The 24,775-nt window shown below is 40.1% G+C and overlaps 3 protein-coding genes and 1 long non-coding RNA gene across 10 annotated transcripts; 3 read left to right on the forward strand and 1 right to left on the reverse strand.

The window, feature by feature from the left end:
- Positions 1 to 385: 385 nt before the first annotated feature.
- Positions 386 to 1,200, reverse strand: LOC103710653 (disease resistance response protein 206). Its single transcript, XM_008796524.4, has one exon. It carries the CDS (start codon positions 1,148 to 1,150, stop codon positions 587 to 589), a length of 564 nt encoding a protein of 187 aa, XP_008794746.2. The 5' UTR covers positions 1,151 to 1,200; the 3' UTR covers positions 386 to 586.
- A 4,751-nt stretch (positions 1,201 to 5,951) lies between these two features.
- On the forward strand, positions 5,952 to 10,661 carry LOC103710581 (BAG family molecular chaperone regulator 6). Its single transcript, XM_008796404.3, is given in 3 exon segments — positions 5,952 to 8,450; positions 8,682 to 8,789; positions 8,791 to 10,661. Coding segments are annotated over 3 exon segments (3,558 nt in total). The 5' UTR covers positions 5,952 to 6,671; the 3' UTR covers positions 10,462 to 10,661.
- A 1,065-nt stretch (positions 10,662 to 11,726) lies between these two features.
- LOC103710507 lies at positions 11,727 to 20,216 on the forward strand. Of its 5 annotated transcripts, XR_005513400.1 has the most exons (5): positions 11,727 to 15,433; positions 15,524 to 15,625; positions 15,974 to 16,059; positions 17,867 to 17,949; positions 18,045 to 18,379. It is a non-coding gene; the product is annotated as an uncharacterized LOC103710507 (long non-coding RNA). The 5 variants fall into 5 exon arrangements; XR_005513401.1 differs by lacking the exons at positions 17,867 to 17,949; positions 18,045 to 18,379 and adding an exon at positions 19,646 to 20,216 and having other exon boundaries at positions 11,733 to 15,433; XR_005513399.1 differs by having other exon boundaries at positions 11,733 to 15,433; positions 17,867 to 18,379.
- A 1,141-nt stretch (positions 20,217 to 21,357) lies between these two features.
- LOC103710423 (F-box/kelch-repeat protein At3g61590-like) lies at positions 21,358 to 24,393 on the forward strand. Of its 3 annotated transcripts, XM_017843143.3 has the most exons (3): positions 21,776 to 22,402; positions 22,496 to 22,569; positions 22,787 to 24,393. In XM_017843143.3, the coding sequence occupies exons 1-3, from the start codon at positions 22,318 to 22,320 to the stop codon at positions 24,041 to 24,043; spliced, it is 1,416 nt and encodes a 471-aa protein (XP_017698632.2). In that variant the 5' UTR covers positions 21,776 to 22,317; the 3' UTR covers positions 24,044 to 24,393. The 3 variants fall into 3 exon arrangements, with proteins under 3 accessions (XP_008794381.1, XP_017698632.2, XP_038986215.1); XM_008796159.4 differs by lacking the exons at positions 21,776 to 22,402; positions 22,496 to 22,569 and adding an exon at positions 21,358 to 21,756; XM_039130287.1 differs by lacking the exon at positions 22,496 to 22,569 and having other exon boundaries at positions 21,778 to 22,402.
- Positions 24,394 to 24,775: the final 382 nt, after the last annotated feature.

The following is a 24,775-nucleotide window of genomic DNA, read 5'->3' on the forward strand; positions in this document are numbered from 1 at the left end:
AGTAAATTTGTAGGGAGAGACAATAAAGAACTGCTGCCTAAGGGCGCGCAGTATATGTTTGTCTAAACTTTCCGACTTAATCCACTTGGACCAAACTTCCCATTCCCTTTTCCACTTATGACTCCTGTGACTGTTGTTTTCTTTTGACACGGTCTTATGCCTAAGCTGGTTTGTGAATCATTTGAACTAGTGCCGGCACACCAGTTGCCGAGACTAGTTCAAACTAGACACTAGCAAAGTCAGTCCGTCATGCAAGCCATCCCTGTAGACTGCTGCCCTTGTTGAAACATGGCTCTTTGACCCACATTCCCACACCACTAACTTGCTAATCACAATTGCATATTCGATGTTGATGTTATAAAGCTTGGTACTTCAAATCCATAACTCTAACTAACTAATGGTAGCTTTGCATTTGATATTGATGTTATAAAGCAAAGAAATCTTCTAACTCAACCACCATAACAAACACATAAGAAGCGCCCTAGTAAATCTAACTCAACCATTAACCCTCCATAAATTTAGGAGAAGCTAACCATAACTATGCTGAAAACAACAAACGTAGAAGGTCGATATCACATGTTGCTTCTTAGTAGCACTCGTACAGTTTGATATCGACACGAAGGCGAAAATAGACATCGCCCTCATACGCATCGGTCATCAATGTGGCAATCCCTCGGGTCATGAAGAAGTCTCCCGTGCCGCCAACCACCGAGATATCCCTTGTCTTGTTCATGAGAGGATCTGCACCGAGGAAGTTTATGGTCCCCTTAATCTCCGTGGAGTTGAACACAAAGGTGAAGCCCAGCCATGCCGTGTAGACCTCCTTCTTGTCATACAAATAGAAGCCCTGAGCTCGGCCTACCGGCTTGGAGTGCAGGTTGTTGTCTAAGGTGATAGGGTCGTCGAACACAACCACGTCCCCGAAGTGCATGAACGCGGCAGGTGTCGTGAGATTGGCCCATGCGGGCGCCCCGACGATGGCCGACGTCGCATTGGCAGCGTTTTGGCCATTGTAGAGTATATCGTGGAAGTAGAATGCCAAGTTCTTGCATGGTTGAAGGGCACTCAATTTTTTTTGGCTCTCGACCACCGAGAAGAGGAAGAGGAGGAAGAAAAGAGGTTGGAAAATGAAGGCCCTTCTTCCTTCCATCTTTTCTTCTCTTCTCTAACCTAAAAAAGAGAGGCAGGTTGTTGTGCAAGAGATGCAGGGCTTGCTCTCCCCACTACGGCCTTTTATATGAGCATTGAGGACGGCTCAAAGGGGCATGGGTGTGCTACCTTAATTTTGAAGGTACCTTTGTCATGACCCGGCGAGAGGCCTTCGAGTCCTTGAATGGTTGGGATAGCGCTATCCCAAAGAAATACACCTTTATTCCGTAAAGCCGGTTAAGTTTGGTACAACCAACCAATCAATGAATCTAATCATTCATATGATCTTAACATTTCCATTATGCCTCAAATGAGTTATTGCCATTTCATTTTGGCGAACCAAACAAGCAGACTTTAATTGATGGACAAAAAAATGTATATTGATATGTAATTTAATAAATAAATAGAAAAAAATTCTCCAACCATATTTTTAGAAGTCGTTTTAGCATTCTGCCCCATCCCCTACACGCATGTAAAAAGAGAAGACAAAATAATAAAAAAACAACCAACTTAGATGTGGGTGTCTACAAAGACTTCATGATGTGACGTGAGTGGAAGAGTGAATGGAAGTGATAATCCACTGGCGTTAAAAGTGAATTTTCTTTTTTTTTTTTTTCATGAACACTTTACTAAAAATTTAAATTTATAAATATCTTTTTAAAATTTATATTTATTTATGCATCCTTATAAAACATTATTTTTACACAAATACCCCTAACATAATGGTTCTTCTAACACCATGAATAAAAAATAATATTTATTTTAATTAAAAATAAAATAAAATTTTGAAATTATTTTTTTGTTCTCCGCTATTGCTTATAAATATTTCTTTTTGCACATCTACCCATTAAGAATGTTTTAGTTATTTTAATTTGAAACTATTAATTTTTTAACGGCATTAGATGGTGTGGGTACATATGCAAAAAAAAAAAAGATAGAATAGCAAAACAAATGTTTTACGAGGGTATACATGCAAATATTAATTTTTAAATAATATTAATACAAAATACGATATTTAGAAATATATATATATATATATATAATAATTATTAGAATTATCTGGTATTCCTCTAGCTAGCCAAATCAAAGTGCCACATCAAAAAAAAAAAAACAAAATAAGCTTATGGAAACGTACTCGAACTGCACAACCAAAGTATGGGATTCTCTAATGCCATTTACTAGTGTGCAAAAACGCGCATGCGTCCATCGTGGTCCACCGAGTTATCTTGAACACATCAACGAACGACAGATGGACGGTTGCATGCACCCAAGCATGTTGCATTGAAATTTTAATTGTAAATTTATCTCCTCCAATGAAACTTGTGCATGTGGTTAGAAAGAAACTATTAGACAAAACCTATCTTGCTTTTGACTAAAGTAATTAAAAAAAAAAATCTCACAGCTGAGGCATATTTGGTCCGCAACTAGGACCGGATTGAAATATGTTAGAATAAAAATCAGAATGACCATATCTTTCCATACGTTTGAATTGTGACAGGAATTAAAATAAAATTTGAATATTAAAAGAGAGTAGAGATTAGGTTTTTGAGAATTAAGGTATTCTCGTTCTTTTTTTAAAATTGGAATTAAAATGAAACTTTTTCTAACCAAATGATTGAAATGGGGCCTCTCATTTTCATTCTCATTCTAGTTTCCAACTCTCCCCAATCATACACTCTCAGCCGCTTACCCCTTGGTTGGACCAACCATAGACAAATTAACATATTTCTAGGACATAACACACAATTTAGGCCCCGCAATGTCGGCCGATAAAATCTATTAGGACACAATATGTCTCCATCAATTTGGCATCGTGCCTGCGACCATGTGATGCGTGGACCGGATGATTAAATCTTCGGTCCAAAGGCTTTTGAGAGAATGGTAAAGTGTAGCACTCAAGCAAACATTGCTTCAACTATTTGTGAAGTCAGTCGTTCAAACAGACAAGAGTGTGGTCCTTCTAATTGATGGTTCTTCTGACCGCCTTCCCTCCACTAGTTTCTCCAAGTTGGTGGTGAGGGCTTTGAAAGAAGTGGGTTTTCCGTAGCTATTAGGCGTCTTTCCATTCAAATGGCTCATTTTCTTTGGTAGGTGGATCGCGTGAAGCGACTAATCTTCTAATCCATCAACTTCCCACATGCTATGGAGGCCAATTCTTTGCAATATAGTTATCAGACACTATAATGTAGCAGTCTAATGCAGCACCTTCTGGGTAAATGCGAGGGCTCATCGAGAAGTCTGTTTCTAGGGTTGAATCGAAAATTTTGGAAACTGCTATATAATGGTTTTTCTTAGATTCCTACAACTTTGAAATTAAGGCCTTTTTTATTTTTTTCAGTAGTCATACTGAGGTTTTTGGTGTTCCTGTCTACTAAACATATTTGGTTTGGGACAACTGGGACTCTTTTTCAGCTCATGCAGCGATTCGGACGGTGTTTATTATTTAGGAGTCTCCATTCCTGAGTTTTCTTAAGATTAACTTCAATGTCTATGTGATATAGACAATGGTAGCAGAGATGGCGTAGGATTCGTGATTATAAGCCCGAACTCTAGGTTTATAGTTGCGAACGGTATCCCATTGATGCCTCAGTCCCAGGAGTGGAATTGACGGCAACATTATAGGGCGTTACCCATGCACGATGTCTTAAGAGCTGACTTTATCCTTCTTGAGGGCAGCTCTACTACAGTGATTGGATAGATTCGGAGGCAGGACAAGAGGATGGGTATTCACTCTCTAATACATGACATTTGGAGATTGGCAAGACATGGCACTTCCTTCTTTGCAAGGCGCGTCTACCACGAGGTGAATAGAGTTACGAATTAAGTAGCCACTTATGTAGCTGAGCACTCTGGTGAGGTACTTTGGCCTAATCCGATGCTGACTCCAAGGACATTTTACTTTCTGGTTCTCATAGATGTACTCATACTAAAATGGTGCGAATCGCTCGTCATAGCCAAAAAAAAAAAAGTCTGGCACAGGCAATTGAGGTTTAGGTACTAGTGTAGACAAACCCAATTAACCCATTGCCACCCCTAATTTTGGCCCAGTATTCAGTGTTTTGATGAATTAATTTGCTGAGTATGTTTTCTTGTGGTTGTGATTATAGATGACCAATGTGTATTTCTATGGATAAGTAAGCTGCAGGCAGAGACAAGTAATGACAACAGTCAGAGCCATCTTAATAAAATGCAAACATCTTATATTATAACCATCAAGCTGCACTAACAGCCACTCCCCAGACATGGCCTTAACATGACTTCATCTGGAGTCTTGCACCATGCTCGCGCTCAAGTCTCTTCTCGCTCCTCAGCAGTAACACTCATGCAGCTTGACATCCATTTCGAGCCGGAAGTATGCAGCACCCTGAAATGTATCAGTCCTAAATGTTGCGATTCCCCACGCCATGAAGAAGTCGCCCTGAAATGTATCAGTCCTAAAGCTTAACATGACCACAAGAGATCCCTGGTCTCCGTTTGCGCGAAAAACACATAAGATTTAGATACAACTGTCTTTCTTCACATATGATGATTGTAGAGGTAAAATAGTATGATGGGAAACTTATGGTATTTCAAGAGTTTAGTTTCTTTTTCATTTTTAGAGAATCAGAAAGTGGAGGAGACTCTCCGCCGTTTATTTTTTTTGGCACAACAGCTGCTCACACCCTACGAGTGTGGATGCGGCCAACAAAATTCGAAAATAACAAAGAAGATAAAAAAATCCGGCACTATGTCACGCTCTCTCCAAACAAAACCTCCATAATGGTAAGCCGCATAGGAAACGACTCAATCAGCTGCGTAATTTGCTTCTCTATAGACGTGTGTGGCTTGATGGGCACCACACTCCTGCCGTAGTCCGCGAATGTCAAGTAGCAGCGGCCTACCCTTGCCTGCAAGCCCCCAACCCGTGATCCAATCAATCATTGTGATCGAGTCACCCTCGAGAATGATTCGGTCCGCACCTAGATTCCATCGAGCATAGGAGATGTCCTCCTAGGCGGCTCTGAGCTCAGCACACAACATCGACGAATCGAAGATCCGCTGATCCCCGCCGCCACTAGTCTGGAATCATGATCTCTGATGACGAAGTCAACGCCTCTGCCTCTTCCATTATCGGCTACACTGCCATCAAAATTCATCTTCAGGAAGCCAGGAGGTGGCAGCATCCAGGATACGAATACATATCTTGGATTATTGATGGTCAAATAAATTGAACTCTTTGGTGTTGCACTTGGGCCGAAAGTCTAGCTTGACTTGCCTGACCAACCCTATTATTTGTGGCTTCGGCTTTGGCTGGGCTATTTTGGATCGAGGTCTGGGTTGAGCTATCGTTAGCTTGACTTGGTAATTGTAAGGCCGAGTCCAAATGCTGAAGCCCAAGCCCTATTCAGTTGGATTCGAGGCTGGTGCTACGCTATGGTCAATGCTGAAGCCCAAGTCCTACATAAATCTTGGCGGGCAACTTTCTTTCGAAGACGGTACGGAGTTATTTAAGAGTGGCGGATGAGGTGGGACCCGAGAAACGCCGAGAACAAACTCGAAAGTCCGGCGTCCTCGTCGCGAAAGCCCTGGAAGGCGCGAAGGCGTTGGGAGCGTTGGGGACTTCGGAATAAATAGCGATGGGGACTCCCCTTCCCTTTTCCCGTCAGAGAAGATCGCGAAGCTCCAAAGCGTCAAGCAGAGAGGCAGAGAGAAGAAAAAGAGAGAAAGCAAAAGGGTTGGCGGAGCTAGGAGTCATTTGGTTCGTGGATCGCTCGGAAATTGGCTAAAATAAGCAATAAAAAAAATTCACCTCATCTGTAAGCCCTCTCCCCTTCTCTCTCTCTCTCATCCCTCCTAGTTATGTTTTTGGAGTTCGTGGATTAATTTTTCTTGTTGGGGTTATCGGAGCATTGGGGTTGGAAATTTAGGTTTCCCTGAAGTTTCTTTTTAATTTGAGACAATTAAGTTCTTGGACGGAGCATTGTTATTCTTCGAAATGTGTATGAAATTCTATTTGTTAATAGAGCCTCCACTTTTTCTGATGTATTGGTGATAGTTTGCTGGAACTAGTGTGAGGAACCGTGCAGGCGTGTGTTTAGTCCCACATCGGTTATTCGCTGGATAGATCTTGGATACTTATACACGATAAAAAACCAAATAATATCTTTCAGCTAGTCATTTTGGGTGAGGTTCTGGGTGGTTACTACTAGTTAGTCTAAAATGTGTCTAAACTTGCTTATCTTGTTGTGTTATTACCACTTTGTTTGATGAGATTATTGCTCTGCAGTAAATATTCAGCTGCTGTTGGGTGTCTTCTTGGCAAATCTCAGTTTTGCGCTGTTGTTGTGCTTCTAATTTTTTTTTTCTTTTTGTTTTTTGTATGCTTGTTCCTGCAGGATTGACAAGTTTATCTGTCACTTGCCCTTAACCCTTGAGGTAGGGTAGAAACCTCCACAGGTTCTCACTGCCACAGAACCTGTCCTATAGGGTTAAGTTTTATTACTATTACAGACTCTTAGATAATGTTTCCTGCTTACAAAAATATGGACCCATACTCTCAGACTTTCCCTCACCACATTCCCTATCCTTATCACTACTATCCAAACTGGGAGGCTGTAGCCCCTCAGATGAGAGTAGATTCATCTAAATCTCCCTCTTTTGGACCATGGCCGTACAATGGCAGCACCAGCCACCCAAATCCAACTGAATGTTGTGGCTGCTGCAACTATAGTTACTCTCCAGGATATTATAGTTTCAGACCTCCATACCCTCACATTCAGCCACCTCCTCAATGTTATTATCATGGACCATATCCGGGTTATCCTGATGTCTGCCCACCCTATTTGGTGCCGCCACCTCATTATTCATTTGATCAAGCTCGATATGATTATGACAAGGCAAAAAATCACTGCTGTGGTTTTCCAAATGATAAGTTCCATGAGGGTGAGAAAACTGGTGTGAAAATTGAAGAGCAAATGCCTGAATCAGAGCCAAAGCCACAGGAGAGTGACTCCAGCCTGATTAAATTGCCAAACTACCCTTACCCAGTAGCATGGGTACCCCATAATTATTCGAAGGAGAAAGGCACCAACAAAAATTCTGAATCACAACCTGGAATTTGGAATGGATGGATCCCTCTGGATGTTAACAGCCTCAGGGATCTGAGGCAGGGTGGAGATAACAAGAAGGGTTCGCAGATTGAAGAGAAGAAGAGTCAGTTTCCCTGGCCAATTATCTGGATGCCTGGTCATAATAAACCAGAGGAGATGGTGAATGATCCGAAGCAGATCAGTACCAGTCCTAAAGTTTCAGAAGAAATGCCAAAAGTTAAGATTATCCCATTGAAATTTCTGGAGAATGAGAACCGTGAGGAGAAACCAGGAGTAGCACAGGATGAGCCTAAAACTCGGGCACAGCGAGAATCAGTAAGTGAAAGGGAAATGAAAACTAAAACCATTCCAGTCAAGCAGATGGAGGAAAGCAATGAAAATGAGAAGCAAGACGAAAAGAGTGAAAAAAAGAAGTCTAGCATCTCTGGAAAACAAAACAGAGCGAATGGAGTGAAGAAGTGTTCTGATGGCAAACACTCCTCAATTGCCAAGTCTTCAAAGCTGCCTCCTGTATGTTTAAGAGTTGATCCATTGCCAAGGAGGAAGAATGGAAATGACACATCCCGATCACCTAGTCCACTAGGCTTTAAAGAGAGAGAGAGAATTCATCAGGACAACAAAGAACAAGGTTCTACTCGAAGAGACATCGAGGAAGAAATTCCTAAGAAAGAAATTCAGGTTGTTGATACTAAGTCATCAAACAAAGTAGAGAAACAAGAGCAGAGTAGCCAAGATGTGGTGCCAAACATTTTGATAAAAGATGCTCCACAACAAGCTATTACAGAGCAATCTAATGAAGTTTATGGGCAGAGGGCAAAAGAAGGTTGTGGTGGTGCTGAAGCTTCAGATAGTAAAGGTGTACAATGGAAGAACTCTGAGGATGGGATATCCGATGACCAGGAAAAGAACATTGAGGAGAACAGAGGTATGGAGGTTGCTGAAATTACAAAGATGAAAGGAAGGAAAGAAAGAAGGAATTTGTCAGGATCAGATGCGGCAGTTCGTATTCAGTCTGCATATAGAGGGTTTGAGGTGAGGAGATGGCAACCTTTGGAGAAACTTCGGAAGATGGCTCGAATTCGTGAACAAGTGGAAGATATCAAAAAACAAATTCAAAGTTTTGAAACCTCTTCAAAAGGGCAAGATATGAAGCAGAAGGTGTTCATCAGTGAGACTATAATGAATCTACTTTTGCAGCTGGATACCATCCAGGTATGAGCCTTTAACATTTTCCCTTTTTTTAACATTATATTAATGCTGTTGCACTTATCAGAGTACCATCAAAGCAAAAAGAATTTAAGTAATGTCGATCATTTCAGTTGCATTATGCGTTTGCTCATTATGAATGCATCCCTAGAACTTTTTTACAACATGAGCTCTTTTTTCTTTTCCTGATCTGGAAATGGTTTAAGTCTTAATTCTGAGTTGGCATGAACTTACCAGGCCTTGCACCAAAGTGTGAGAGAGGTCAGGAAATCTGTTGCAAGGGAGCTCATTTGCCTACAAGAGAAGCTTGATTCTCTAAGCAATCAAGCCACCGCAGAGCATGAATCATCTGAGATTGAAGAAAGTACCAGGAGCAAAGCTTGATGATCAAGCTATTTGTCTTGGAAGTTCAGCTGCAGTAGCTGAACCATCATCTAAGCATGTGTATGAACAACTATCTGATCAGAATTGCACTATAGCTTCCACATCCAGTGAAAAAATGCAAGAGGCTGAGGCAAAGGAAAAGAGAGAGAAACTATTATTAACAGAAAATCAAGAGCTAGAATCTGTACCAGGAGAGACTGCAGAGTTGTTGAACAAAGAAATGGTTTCTTTTGTGGATGGAGAGCATAAAGAAGCACCTATGCAGGGAGAGGAACAGCCCGTTTCTGAAGGCGAGGCATTGGTAGAGTCAAAATTGCTCTGTGAAGAGCCTTCCCTTGAGCTAGAAGAATCTTCTGCGCCTTTGGTGTCTAGTGTCAAGGAAGTTCTCGAGGCACCTGCTGCTGCTGAATTTGAAGCTACCAAGTTGGATGTGGAAGAGCATTTAGAGACACAAAGGCCTAGCTGTCAAGCTTTTGAATTAGTGAAGAAAGATATTTGTGATTATAGAGATCAACCAAACACACATGTGAATCAAGAAACGAAGAAGGGTTTGGTGCCGTCATTGGAGGGGTGCAACCTCGAGGAAGCTACTGAAATCAAAGTTGAAGAGCATGAAGCTGTTTCCAATGCATTAGAGTTTGAAGAACCTTTGCCAGCAAAGGATGAATCTGAGTATGAGGCACCTATTACTCGGAGCAATGAAGATGACAGCAAAGAAGAGGAGCTTTCAATATTGCCATTGGCAGAAGAAAGTGATTCTATGGAGAAGACAGCAGGAGACGTGACTCCTGACACTAGGAGTGTGGAAGTTCCAAGCACATCACATGTCACCAATGCAGTAGACTTTGTGGAAACTATACCAAGAGTTGGTGAATCTAGTTCTGAGGACAAGGCACCTGTTGCTCATGTCAACGAAGCCAGAACCAAGGAGGAGCCTCAAATGTTGCCAGTGGAAGAAGGAAATTATTTTGCAGAGAAGGCATCAGGAGATGCAGCTGCTGATACTATAAACATCGAAGTCACGTGTGCAACACCTGTTACTCCTGGGGCTTCTGAAGAGAGTAATGATGCTGGAAGTATGATAGAGAAGAACCTAGAGATGCAAGCAACAATAGTTGGCATCGCGTCACAGGACCAAATTACAGTGCAGGGTGGATCTCCTGAGTCTGGCGCAGAGAATGGAACCAACTCAGGGGCTGCTGATGAGGCCATTGAACATAAAGAGGTGCCTTTAGCACCTGAAACTCACCTGGAAGCAACTACGGATAAAGATGCGCCTTCATCCCTGAACGAAATTCATCCTATGCCAATTGTAGAAGCAGCTACTTATGAAGTAAGTACTCCAGTTCCAGAAGGAGAGAGAATTGCTGTTGCTCAACCTAAAGATTCCATTCCAATGGCTGGACCAGTTTCAAGTATGAATCTGAACATGGAGAAGCTGGTGAAAGAAAATGAGAAGCTGAGGGAGATGTTAGAGAAGTTGCTTCTTATGGGGAAAGAGTACTTGGGGGTTGTTTCTGATCTCAATGGGAGAGTCGAGGATCTAGAGAAGAAGTTGGTGCAGAAGAAGAAGAAAATGGTGAAGGTTAGACGACACAAACCAGCCAAGACTTCTTGTAAAGTTGCATGCTGAAACATCATGTGGAGAATGATGGAGAAGGCTGTAACTATGCACGATTATGTATGTGCCCTGTGATATGCTTCTGTATATCTGTTTGTAACAAATAAAAGAGTTTCAATGTAAAACAGTGTCTTTTGTGCATGAAGTTTTATTCCTGCATTTTGAGTTTATAATTTCATACTACTTGGAATAAAAATGATATCGTGCACTAATTTTGCATGTGACATGAGAACTAGCTTGCTGAAGTTACAACTTCTTGTTATCTCCGTGCTGTGTAATATGCTCCTCTGTCTATCAGTATTGTGAGAAATAAAAGAGGCACAATGCAAAACGGTCTCTTCTGTGCTCATAGTTTCTTTTCTGCATTTTGAGTTCTTATGTTCCCACTTGTTGGAATAAAATTGATCTTTATTCACTACTTTTGCATGGAACATGAGTCTGAACGAACAAACTAGCCTGCTGAAGTTGCAACTAATGTTACAGGGAAGCCAAATTAATAATGTGATGTGTATCTGGCAATTTGTTAGAGAATGTGGTTAACATTTTGCCTGAAAAGTAGGTTCAGTATTGGTCCTAGGTTTGGTGACTAATGCCTGCAATATATCTTATTCTGTATCAAATTTAACATTCATATCTACAAAATAAATAATTACATTTTGAGTTGATAGCACAAATATATTTGTTCATAATCCTGATGATGACTACAGATAAGGTCTAAATTGAGGAAGTTAGTTGATTTGATGATATGTTTGTAACAGTTGGTGGTTTGTTGAATGTTTCTTTAGTTGCTGCTGAATAATGGGGCAGTGCTTGTCGATGTCTACTTGTTGGACACAGATAGATGACTCTAGTGCTCGCGGATCATGAGTTACTAAAAACTATTTTGTTCATTCAGGCTACTTGAACAAAAATCCGATACTCATGTCAAACTCTCTCTGATTTCTCAGTCAATCTTGTAAATTTCTATTTGTCAAGATATCTGAAAACTTACGTAAACTCGAAGAACAGTATCTGCAACTAAAATTGAAAGGCTAATCAGGGTCTAGCTTTCTGTAATGAGGCTGGGTCTGGGTCTGAAGTAGGTGGGTTGAATCTGTTTGGGAACTAGAACAGAGTCCCTAATATTACTTTCTGCAGCCACTTGCCGATACTAATCGTAAACACGCTCTCGGTGTCGGCAATCGGCTGGCCGACTTACTCATATAAAAAGGCATTCCGGGGTCTCCGACTCATCCCTGCTCTCACGAAGAAAAAAAAATACAGGTTGTATCTTATGCGCGAAAGAAGGATTCACCTTCCTTCGCGCGAATCCACCGTTGGATCGTGCTACGGTTGCCTATAAATAGGCAGTCCGGGATCCACCAATGCGTTTGGAATGCTTTGATATCTGTGCAGGGTACAACGATCAATGTCGAGAAAGAATATCGATCATTCTTTCTCCTGTCAATCCCGTCGCTCCCCTTCCCCGTGGTTTCTTTCCCCTTCGATCAGAACCCTCGAAACCCTAACGCGGGAACGATTCTTGGATCAAAAATGTTCGCGTATTCAAGATCTGAGAGGCAGCGGCAGAGGCTGCGTGTGTACGAGTATCGACCACCCAGATACCACGGGTTCTTTCTTAGGGCTTTTCTGTTTCTTTTCGTGTTCAATTCTTCCGCTACCCTCTTCAAGAACCGATTTTTTCTTGAAGTTCTGTTGAAATCTTTCTTGCGATGGAGTTTGGGCAGTTTGATTTCTTGTCGTGTTCAATGCTTCCGGTACTCTCTTCAAGAATTAGGTTCTTGAAGTTTCTTGAAATCTTTGTTGCAAAACTGAGCAGGATGTTTCAATTTCTTTTGTGCTTAGTGCTTTGGTGCATAGGCTTATGTAATGCTAGCCAGTTATAATTTTTTTCCTTTTTTGTCTTTTTGCATGTTCTTCAAGATTCCTTGTACTTGGTGGTTGAGGTGCAGGCCATGCTCTAGAAAGAAGTTTGGTATCAGCTGTGGGGTGGGAGAAATATGAAATACTTAATATTGAGGCAATGCGAGTATTATACAAGATGGAAAAATTGTTCCAGATGGCTGCTATTGATGTATATCGCAGATGGAATTGGGATATAGAGTGTTTACTCTCAGAAATTATTTATGTCTTTCTTTATTTCTTCTTTATTTCAGTTAATTTAGTTTTTCTTGGCATTCCTCGGCATGCTATTGGTATTAACTATTCACATACCTTAGTAAGATGGTACTTTCTCAGGGTTCGTGTTTTCTAGAGGATTCCTACCTGCAACTATGTAAACAGCTTCAAATCCTTTTTTATTTTATTCATTCATTTGTTCATTCATTCATTTATCTTTTGCATTTGAGTGTAACGTCAAGCAGTATCTCGAATAGCAGTTATCATGTTGGGAATATTACTGATTCAGTGCAACTTCTATTTCTTACTTCCATGAAAGAAAAAAAATGAAGTTTTTTGAGTTATATCTGTAGGATGTTTTCAGATTAGGAAAATATAACTTGAGACTAACCCTGATGGACTTCATATGCACTTCTTTTGCCTCGGTATCTTGAAGAGGCAGGTTGGGCTGAAGGTGGTCGGGTTTATAGCTTTCACCCAACCAATGTGATTATTGCTATCATGTTTCCGACTGGCTATCTATTTGTGTACTTCAAACTATTTGTTTCCAGACCTCTGCTTTCTGACTTCTAGTGCCTGAAGAAAGAATGTCTTGGCTGCTGGCCTTTGGGAGTGGTATATTGCTGAAATCATTCCATTGTCTTGAAAACTGCATGCCATTATAGTTTTTCAGTTCTTCAATCTTGTAGCTGTATGTTCATTGGGCTGTTTGGTCTTGATATTTTGTTATTGAGAGCTCACTGGCATTTTTCTTTGTTGGACTTGGTGCTTGTGCGCTATCATATCCTTTGCACTAAGTTTTACCTGCTGTGCTGTTTCTTGTGTTATTTGACAGATTGATGGTCTTGATTGTACAAAAACAAATTCTTCAAGTTCTTGAGAGCTCGGAAAATTTGTAAACATCCTTTTGCAACACAAGACCTTCAAAACACTTAATAAAGGAAACAGTTTAGGGAACTTTTGCATGTTATTTGCCTTTTTGACCATCAAACACTTAGTAGTTACAATTAACACTGATACTCTTGTTTCAAGACATTAACAGGTAATTTGTTATAGTATACTTTGATTTGCTGTATCCCAGGGCAGTTATTTTTATACCATATTTACAGTATGTTTCCTCACTAGTAGCCGGAGATATGGGAATCAAACTTGGGAAGGGGTTGGATATGCTATTTATTCTAACATCAAACAAATCCTGTATGACCTCTTCCATTTTTTGGCCATTGGCATTCTCTTTGGTTAAATATTGCTTTAAATTCTGCAGCTCTAGGCTTGTGCTATTAGACCCCTTCAAATGGACACAAGGTTATTAGCTTTCTACTTTACTTGGGGTATGGTTGAATGAGGAGTTTTCTCCTAGATTTGGTGGTATTTGCTTTTTTCTCTCCATGTGTATTGTCGCAGAGTGTGACCAAGATCAAATTTCTAACTGATGGGTTGTTGCTTAGAGAAATGATGGATGATCCTCTTTTAATCAAGTAAGGTGGTGGTTACAATTCAAATGTAGATGCTTTCCTTTCTCATATGCATTTAGTTGGTGAAATAAAAAAATGCATTATTTTGATTCTTTCTTAATTCTCTATTAATTTTGTATAAAATTATAAAATTCATGATCGAACAAGACTTAAACTAACTGCATGGTAGTGGCTAGGGGTGCAAATGAGCCGAGCAGCTTGCAAGCTGCTCGAGCTCGACTTGGGTCCGAGCTTAAGTCGACTCAATTGCTACCGAGCTCGAGTAGCTCGAATAATTTTTTGAGTCGAACTCAAGTAGCAAAATGCTTGGCTTGAAGGCTCGTTGTCCTAGTCGAGTATCTATATTTTTAATAATATTATATTTTATTTATAATATATATTATTAATTTAATATTTTAAAATATAATATAATATTTATTTTGTTTTAATTATATTTTTAAATTATGACCAAGGCTTGAATTTGAGATCAAAATCAAGCTCGAGTATGGCTCAGTTGATATTCGAGTCAAGTCCAGTCGACCTTGAGTATTATTTTTTTTTTTTTTATCGAGTTGACCTTGAGCCTCCAGCTACTCAACTCGACCCAGCTCGATTGCACCCCTAGTGGTGGCTCTATGAGTTTTTCTTCACCATACATTCTTAAAGGGGATGCATACACTATCATCACCAGTCTTTCTATCCTTTAATGGTGAAAGTTGAGACATCTCATTTTACCATGATGCCATCATGCATTCATCACTCATGTGGATGCATTCTTACTCAGTTTACCTCCTGATTGTCTGTTGCAAGTTGCCTTTACAATTGCACCATGTCTCACACCTGACGTCAGCATGCCACTACATATTGTACTCACCATTTTACAATCTTTGTTGCTCATCTTCTGTGCTTTTCTCTTTTTTGTAGCCTAATATTCTGATTCATACAACAGTTTGCCTCTTTTTATTGCGCAGAAAGTTTTTTGCACCAATGTTAAAGGCATGCATTGGTGATATAACACTGGGAATCATGAATGCTGCTCTTTTCTTTTCTAGATGGGCTAAATAATTGTGTAATTTCTCATTCTAGCAATGCCATGATATGATCATCATGTCTCTAGATGATCTAAGTAATTGTAGAAATTTATCATGCTAATAATACCATGATATGATCATCATGTTTCTCTGTCAAAGTTTTGTAGTTTTTTCTGTTACCAGTATCTCTTTATTTGACCTTTCCAAGCATATGAACTTCTCTTCTGTTTGGCATCAGAAACTACTCCTTCCTTTTTTGTGGTTTTGGAGGGTTTTGAGCAATTTGTTCATTAATCCTCTATCTCTTTATCTTCTCTTATATTAGTGCCATAAGGGTAGATGAGGTCCACGAAAGATCTCATTCAACAGACATGTTACCAGGTATATATTGTAAACTATCTTATTTAGTTCTTCCTTGGTGCTGCTCACTACATATAATCTTTAACCTAATTTCTTGCATGAATGTGTCAGATTCAATTCCTTAGACCTGAGTTGCTCGTAATCATTTCATCTGCAACAATTGAGGCAAATTCTGTGTCAACCTCTTTCAGTATTGGGTCCTCTCCTGATCTAGTAAGAATTGAATAACTGTTTTTTTGACTTATTTATTTTTTGGCATGTGTAAGCTAATTTTCTTAGATGAATATATATGGACTTGTTTGACTTGTTTACTTTACTGGCACCAGTTTTTCTGAATTGTATTTCACATCATTGACATCTGCAAGAATTGGATGGCTTTTTTTTTTTTTGGCTTGTTTACTTTATCGGGCATATGTTTCTTCGAACGGTTTGCTTATTGGAATTTCATTTGTTGACTTGTTTGCTTTATTTGCATATAGGCTAATCTCTTGTTTGCGTCACTTCTTAGTTTTACTTGTGCTGCTTTCTATGTGTCATATGTAAGCTTTTTTTTTAATGCAGAATATACCAGATTCATTGCCATAAATCTGGGTTGTTTATAATTGTTTCATCTGCAGCAATTCCGTGTTATGTCTTCTCCTGATCTAGTAAGAATCGGATACCTCTCTCTCTCTCTCTCAACTTGTTTGGATGTTGTCAACTGTCTATGTTATATTTTTCTGCTTTAAGAAATAAGGCAGTTCCTAGAGGATTTTGGAACTTAAGGGCTTCACTTTCCACTTAGCTGCATTCCCCAAGCATGAATTTTAATAGCTTTTATCACATAGGGAAGAAATAATTTTGTTGTTCTTTGTTTTTCTATTACATAGTTCTATTTAATGCACTAAAATATGGCCGGTGGGAGTGAGAAGTATTAGATATGTCTGGTGTTTCTTCCATCAATCATCCGGATTTACGCTTCTCATGGTAGATAGATAATGTTTTTTGAGTTATCGACTTGATAATCTATCATGATGGTACATCAAAATTATGACTGGTTTTTGGGAGTCTCAGAAGAGTCAACTCATCCATAATCAATTATCAGCATATTCAGAGGATGGTCTTTTAGGAATGATCTGCCTAAAGATAAAGATCCAGAATTAGAGGGGGGGGGGGGGGGGGGGGAGGGGAGGGCAAAACAAGAGTGGATTTTAAGTGAAGAGGATTGCCTAGCTCAAGAACATAGGCCGCTGGAAGGCTTCTTCTTTTTCATTAAGGATTAGCACATGGACATATGGTCAACTATACTTTTCTTTGTACTGGTTGGACTCCTAATAAGATGTAATCTGATATCATGACCTATGTTCTCTTGGGTTTAGGGGTGTGCTGGAAGGTGTTTTTTGAAGCTTAATATGAGCAGCTATGCAATGTGATGTTGTGTTCTTTTTTTCAGTGGAATGTCCATAAAGATGCCATCCATGGTGCCACTTTTATTCAAATATAATGACCATGTGCCAAAACCATTACTGAGAGTTGTAGGGCCAAATTTAAATAAAAAATGTCACCTTATAACACTGATTATGAGCCATTAAAACATTTATAACAGATTACTGCATTATTATAACTATGATTTGTTATTTGTATTGGAATGTGTCAAATAAGTTATCACTGTTATACCTTAGTTCATATTGTAAATCAGCATTTCCAGAACCAGACGTTATTAGCGTCGCCACATTTTTGTAAATTGCAATGGCGATAACATGTTAGGTCATTCTTTATACAGTGTTATCTATGCTGAAGGCACAATAGAGTTGGGGAAAAAGTATTCTAGTGCCCTCTACAAACTGTGTCACCCCTCTATATAAAACTATGGTGTCATCATTTGGATATGTCAAGACAAAAGTAACTGCTTGGTTTGTCAGGTATGTCATCTGAATATGCTTGTGGCATAGACACGTCGAAAGCATTACGGAGGAGTAAACTTTTTGGGGGTTGCAAGGGGAAGTCTCATGGGGCTAACATAATTAAGTAGTATTAACAAGCCATTTTATACTTACATGTATGTAGTAGATCTTGGGGTTTCTTGAAAAATAATATGGATTAATAATGGGAGTTTGCTATAGCATATACATAAACCATGACCACCAAATCTTTACCTATCCATTTATGGTCCGCTATAAGAATTCTTCTTAATCAATGAAAGAGACTAGATTTTGGTCCCTTTGCTTGAAAGATTTATGGCACTATTAGGATATCATAAATTTAATATGTAGGTCTGGTCTGATTAAAGACTAAGGTAAGGAATTGGCTTGCAGGTGCAGCGTGCAATCCTTTTCCTCCGTAAAAAAAAAAAAAAAGAGAACATGTGAACTTAAATTACCCTCTAGTACTTGTGCCTGTTATGCTATAGAATTACCATTTAGTAGAGAGGGTACTTGGCAAAAAAAAGTTTGAATTATACTTTGGTATGTCTAGATCAGCAACTGTGCAAGTCTATCAGTTACCTTGTTTATATGGTTGGTGTGTAAAGTAAAGGCTTCTCAGGTGTTCATGTGGCGGTAAGTGTTAGTACAACATTGGTGTCAATGCTTTGCATAGTTGTAGACATAAAATATTTATATTGATAATGCATCTGGGTTATAACTTGTTGCAGGTAAGAAAAGACTGACCCAAACAGCAATAGATATTCATGCCAGGCCTTCTAGTGCTTCGCAATGTGTTCAAATTCTGGAATAGAAAGTTATCAATGTTACTCACAGGAAAAGAAAGAGAAAAACCCTTCATTTCTGGAGCTTATGAAATTCTAGGTTTTTTTAATGGGCGATACTTTAACCCCTAGCATATTTCTGTCGTCTGTTATGTTCGATAAATCTTGGCATCCTTATATTGTTGTGGTTATTTTAGTCTTGGATCGGATGCTTAAGACATTAAAAGTTGTAATGAAAGTAAATCCAATCCATCATGATTACTCGCCTTGTTTGAGTCCTACACCTACACTAAGAGTCAAAGAAATAGACTATTCTAACTATTATGACGGATCAGTGACTACGCAAAGAATAGTTAAAATTATTTCGGTTTTTCATTCATCTTTGCATTCAACTTTCGTTATCAGTTATTATATAGCATATAAAGAGCCTAAAGACAATATATATAATGTAAATTTATATATAATAAGATGCATGTACATATGTAAGAAATATTCGTTTTTAAATAGTAAATTATGCAAAAATGACATGTTTGGTGCTATTATATGATTATTGTCTACCATATTAAAACAATTATCTTCTCCAATAAATAACATGAAAGCTTAGCGTTCAGCATTCTGATGCTGGACTTTTAAGGCTCTTGGTGAAGTGATCTTATTTTATAAACGTAGATATCTTTCGGAGCCCCGCCTGTTTGTGTAATCTCTGGAATTGCAGAGTCAATTACATGTTTTTTAATGTAATAACGAGGTACAGATTGGCAAAATAATTACAATGGTCGTCATGATGCTTTGTTTTTGTTGATCGTCACTTTTGGCACTACGGCGGCAAAATTTGCCGGACGTTTTAAAATCATGACCGGAGCGCAGCATTTTATAAGTTCTAAATACGTGTTTCATATTTATCACATGTGACATAAAGTGATGGAGTTATCATAAATTTATTCTCAATGTTAGAGAATTATAGTCCAATATTGGATAGGTTAAGACCTTTTCCAATGCTTATATGTTCTTGGGCTATCTATCAAACACGGGATTTTTTTAGATGGCTTATATTTTTGATATATATTAGATTAAGTCTAAACATAAAAATTTTATTTTATATAAGATGGTATTGAATGGACGGGACTAAATGGGCCCGGTTAAGTCTAAATATAAAAGGCAAAATTATTGGTTAGTGCATATCTTAGAAAGCTGACAGAGAAAAAAAAAATTATTGTGTACTACGACACAGCCATGCTGGTGCATGGCACCAATCGTCATAATATATTACAGTGGGATATCATTGAGACAAGTGCATGATGAATAGAACCCACATCTTGGTGATTGGTGATGTGCACGCGCATGGTCGTACATATAGTGCGCACAATAATTTTGGGAGAACAGAGAGAGAGATAGATAGATAGATATGGAGTGACCCGTCGCCATCCTCCCCCGCTATCTACTTCTTTTTGTTTTGTTTTTTTAAGACAGGTCTAACTTGGATGATACCCAATTGCATCTTTCTAGATCTCACTTGTTCTTGTTGTGGTTGGTGCCTTGTGATACAGGTTAGGGCATGGATGAGGACGCATGTGAAATTGCTTTGAAATCCCAACATCCTACCCTATGTGGCAACATAATCTATGACCCACCTCATTGCTTCCATTTTCGTACTGATGATATTGTGGTTCTCACCTCACCGCCCTATTACAGACATCCCATCCATCTCTAAGATCCATAGGGATTTTGAATGATGGACGGGCTTCGACATCCTCTCAACCTTTTAGACTTTGCAATGATTCTGCTCATGAAATGGGATTTTCTAAAGTTACTCCATAGGGTGTATGCCTTTTCTTTTATTGGTGCAATATTGCACCCACTACCCTTGGGACTGTGTTTTTTTATTTTTTATGTTGTAGGTGCAACATGACATGTCACTAAGTTCGTAGCTTTAGAAAGTCAATTTGATTTGAAAATCGGAGGTCATGGCTTTATTGATTTCCCATCAAACGTCAGAGCAGTGTTTTTTTTTTTTTTTGGTACATATTAATCTTGCATAAGCACGGCTACCTGAATGAATGAAAAAAAAGCCGAGGAACAGAATCATACTGAGTTGAGGCGACCCAATCAGCAGCTTTGTTCGTCTCACGATGCAGATGCATGGCCTGAAAAGTACTATACTTCCTCAGCAGCCATCGGATGTCGCCGAGTAGTGGGTGCTCTCAGTTTTACTCTCCCTCCATCCTCTTTTTTAGTATGCAGCTCAGGGCTAAATCTCTATTAAGGATATACACTCGGCCTCAAGAAAGAAAAGGCCGCAGCATATATAAACGTCCCTCATGGAACTAATAAACTACGGGAGTTTGTGTGCAGTATAACAAGGGGATTGCTTAATGGTGTTGCCACTACCCCAATAGGAGTTTCTGTGCAGTATAACAGTTCCCGACGCCATGTTTGAGGGTCAAAACACTTTGAAACCAAACAAAAGCTGAGTCCATCTGCTCGCAAAATCTTATGCCACTGATATTAGTGGTAGGATAAGTGGTTATCTTCGTTGTACACTAAATCATGTCTGCATTATCTTTTGTCTAGCAATATCCGAGTCTAGTGGGAGTTCCAATAAAACTAGTCTACGTTGCATTCCTTTTTGCTCCCATGGAAAGCTCTCCCGTAGAGAAAAAGGAAGTACAAAAAAAAATGGCTTGTAAAATCCAAAGTGCTTTTCTGAAATTTGGCTCTCCTAGTGGGCCATAATTTGTGCACACGGATCACCATATGGACAAATGATGCAGTTTTACACAACTTTCCTTGTTTTAAGGGGGCGGGGAGGGGCTCGGATCGTCGGTGCTTGTTATCGCGACAAGTGTCCCGATCCATGTGCCCCTAGCAAATAATTCTAATCCATTAATCTTGTAGACTAGATTTCTGAGACATGTTTGGAATGATCTAAACCAACATGTGAGGGTGGCGTGCAACCAGACACACACTCACAAAGATCACAGGAAAGGCACGCATGAGGACCATTGTGGATCTCACCATCCACAACCTGATTGGAGAGCAATCTCATAGATGCATGCCTCCTCACATGAACCAGGCCACAGCGAAAAAACACCTCCAATCGAAATTTATGGGCATGGCAAGTTTGTGGGATTAGGTTAGGTAAATGAGGCCAATGTGCCTCCACCAATCGAAAAAGGAACCCAATCCAATCCAAGGGCTTAAAGGCCAACCGATTCCCCCACCCTAAAATACATAAGAGAGAGGATAGGAGAAACTAAGAAGCACAAAAAAAAAAAAAAAGTAATAAAAGGGACAGGGAAGGAGAGCTACAGTGGGATTTGAGGAAGGAGCCATCATCATGCTCAGAAAAAAAGAGGGACGAGCCATCATTTCCTCAAATGAGCCCAAACAAGCAGGTTTAGAAGCACAAGTCGTATATATACGGTGTCACCCCACAAGACATAGCCTTCTTGTCTCTGTCTCTCCCTCATCCTCTCTCTTGCTTCCAACTTGAAACCGCCTTGAAGAGAACTGTCATGCTTTGGGGCCTTTGTGTCTTTTTATTTCTTGAGACGAAGTGTACTGTTTCATCTCCATCGCGAAGAAAGAGAGAGCTTTCTATGGGCCGTTCTAATCCACCTCTGTTCCGAATCTGAAGATAGAGAGGATTAACACCAAGGTACATTCCCCTCGGTTCACCATTTCTGTGTTAAAAATCAGATCTTTGGACAGATTAGATATAGGAGAACCCATTTCTCTTGATATCAGAGAGAGAGAGAGAGAGAGAGAGATTTGACCGAAGAAAAAAAAAGAAGAAGGGGGGGAAGAGACCAAAAAAGCTGAGCTTTTTGGTACAACTGTTGAGGTACAGGGAAGAACACCTCATCTATCTTTCTTTTCCCACCCTTTTTTTTTCCGGTGGAGTTGTTAGTTTGTTTGGATTTCCGCTAGATTTCTTTTTGTTATATATGTGTGTATGTTTTTTTTGATATGACAAGGCCAGCGTTTGCACAGCTTGTGAGGATTCCATGGGATTTGTTTGTTAGGATCCGGCTACGCTCCACCCCCACCACCCCCCCCCCCCTCCTTCTTTCTTCTTTCTTTCTTGTTGGTGGTTGAGTCTTCTGTGGATGTGAACGGTTTGCTGTCCCTTCCGGCTATTATTTTAATAGTGCAGTTCCGTAACAGTCAAAGTTAGGTGATCAAGATTTTCTTTTGACTTTATCCCGTTCTTTATGCCATGTTTCCCTTATATATGGCGGGCGACGATCTGTTTCTCACCCACCACTTTGTGTGGTTTTCTTCGAGTTTCCTTTTAACACAAGGTCGGTCCTTCTTTTTCTCAAGTAAAAGAGTTTATTTTTAGCTCTATGTATGGTTACAAGGGTGTATAATCTCTCTTTTTTGTTGATGAGAAGGTAGCAAAGACTGCCACCCGGCTTTTATTGTGTGTAGAAGGATTTACCCAGGAGGCTGTACAATCTTATCCGGGGTATCTGCTTGTTTTTAACATTCTGATGCAATACAGATGAGTCTAGCTTAGGGTTATTAAGGGGCTATAATGTGCTCTTTTGGTTTACCACTGTGCTATCAATCTGATAGTATTGTGTTGAGTTTTGAATGTAGTTATTGAAACATTTGAGTTTTGTTCTAATTCTGTTTTTGTTTTGTTTTTTTCTGATCTCTCCCTCCCTGTATCATTCTTCCAGGTTATTGCTTTGTCTTCCATGGAATTTTTATTGGACCCCCTTATGGAGAGGGAGAAATCGTGGGAATCCTATTCGACTTCCTCCAGTCGAAGTGAGGCTGTGGAATTTAAACCAGTTTCTGAAGACAGCGATGTCCAGGATGGAGACACATTGGTTTCCTTGGACGCAATCCTGCCGGATGACCTCCTGGAGAAAGTCCTCTCCTTCTTGCCCGTTGTGAGCATAATTCGATCGGCGTCCGTGTGCAAAAGATGGTACGGTGCCGTGCACTCGGGAAGGTTTTCATGGACCAGCATGTTACCCCAGAAGCCATGGTACTTCATGTTCACTTGCAGCGAGGATGCTGTGGCTGGCTATGCCTATGATCCGAGCCTTCGGAAATGGTATGGCTTCGACTTCCCTTGCATCGAGAAGAGCAGCTGGTCCGCCTCTTCCTCCTGTGGACTAGTTTGCTTCATGGATGGCGAGGACCGGAGCCGGATATTTGTCTGCAACCCGATCACTAGAGACTGGAAAAAACTTCAGGGTGCTCCGGGTGGGAAGTACCCGGACTACAGTGCGCTCGCCGTCTCCGTGGACCGGAAGTCTCACAGCTATACCATCGCAGTTGCCAAATGCAAGCAGGTGCCCGAGGATTATTACCAGTGGGACCTGTCCATCCATGTCTATGAGTCGGAGGGTGAATCCTGGGTCACTCCCTTCAATGAAACTCTGGTGGGATGGAGGGGAGGTGATGAGTGCGTGATCTGCGATGGAGTTCTGTACTACCTGATCTACTCGACTGGTGTTTTGGGAAATGCCGAGCCCCGGCATTGCTTAGTTATGTATGATCTCTCAGGGAGATCATCGCACATGTCTCTGATGCGCATGGCGGTGCCGGCACCCTGCTCCTTGACGTGTGGCCGGCTGATGAACCTCAGAGATAGGCTGGTTATGGTCGGCGGGATTGGGAAGCACGACCGGCCGGGGATTATCAAGGGGATCGGCATATGGGAGCTTCACGAGGAGCAATGGCGAGAGGTTGCTCGAATGCCCCGGAAGTTCTTCCAAGGATTTGGTGAGTTCGATGATGTCTTTGCAAGCAGCGGCGCCGACGACCTCATCTACATACAGAGCTTCGGGTCCCCGGCACTGCTTACTTTCGACGTGAGCCAGAAACTGTGGAAGTGGTCGGCCAGAAGTCCCGTGACCAAGAGATTCCCCCTCCAGCTCTTCACCGGTTTCTGCTTTGAGCCGAGGCTTGAGATTGCTTCTTGACTTGTTTAGCTTTATTGCCGCTTACTAGGTACATCACAAAAAATCATGCTGCATTTTTCTTTTTGGATCCACTGAAACAATTTCATTGGACCTGAGGGTTATATAGAAAATCTTCATTTTATAGAGAAAAGCATATCCGAGGATGTTGTTGTTGATCGTTTTTTCTTTCTTTTCATATATTTGTGGGGATTTCTAGCCTATAATGTGTTTGGAAGGGTTGATCTGAAGAAAAGCAAAAAGTGCTGTCACACGTTTCCCGAGTAGGTTTCTTCATGTTATTTCATCTGTAATGACAAACTAATCTCTCTTTTGCTGTCCTTATGACCCTACTTTGCTTCTTTATGATATGATATTAGCCTTCCCTTTTGCTCTTTTGCTTTGGTAGGTAGTCTTTTTGCTATCTTTTATTGCTTTGAATGATTTATTGTTGGTTGCTCTTTTTTCAGAACTCTTTAATGATGAACAAATTTCAAATTATAGCAATTGTTCTCCTGCACAACTTTCGATGCTTTGAGTTTTTCTAGAGCAACCAACTCTAGTCACTGTTTACTTGAGGAACATCAGAACAAAAAAATTGTTGTTTCAAGTTAATTTTCTTAACTATTTAATTTTTGTGAAACCGAGATTCTTCATAAATCATGACATTATGTTCTCAAGACACTGATGCGCATGGCTTGCAGTTTTAACTTGATCAAACAGTTTCAATTTGGATGGTGGTATGTTCCTGCATAC

Source organism: Phoenix dactylifera, chromosome 9 (assembly GCF_009389715.1).
Source record: "Phoenix dactylifera cultivar Barhee BC4 chromosome 9, palm_55x_up_171113_PBpolish2nd_filt_p, whole genome shotgun sequence".
NCBI classification, from domain to species: domain Eukaryota; kingdom Viridiplantae; phylum Streptophyta; class Magnoliopsida; order Arecales; family Arecaceae; genus Phoenix; species Phoenix dactylifera.

What these genes read in the sequence shown, in the direction of transcription:
- LOC103710653 (XM_008796524.4), bottom strand. Translation starts at nt 1,150, where the DNA reads ATGGAAGGAAGAAGGGCCTTCATTTTCCAACCTCTTTTCTTCCTCCTC.
- LOC103710423 (XM_017843143.3), top strand. Translation starts at nt 22,318, where the DNA reads ATGTTTCCCTTATATATGGCGGGCGACGATCTGTTTCTCACCCACCAC. An exon ending in GAGTTTCCTTTTAACACAAG is followed by an intron (nt 22,403 to 22,495) that starts GTCGGTCCTTCT and finishes GTTGATGAGAAG; the next exon opens with GTAGCAAAGACTGCCACCCG. An exon ending in GCTGTACAATCTTATCCGGG is followed by an intron (nt 22,570 to 22,786) that starts GTATCTGCTTGT and finishes TCATTCTTCCAG; the next exon opens with GTTATTGCTTTGTCTTCCAT.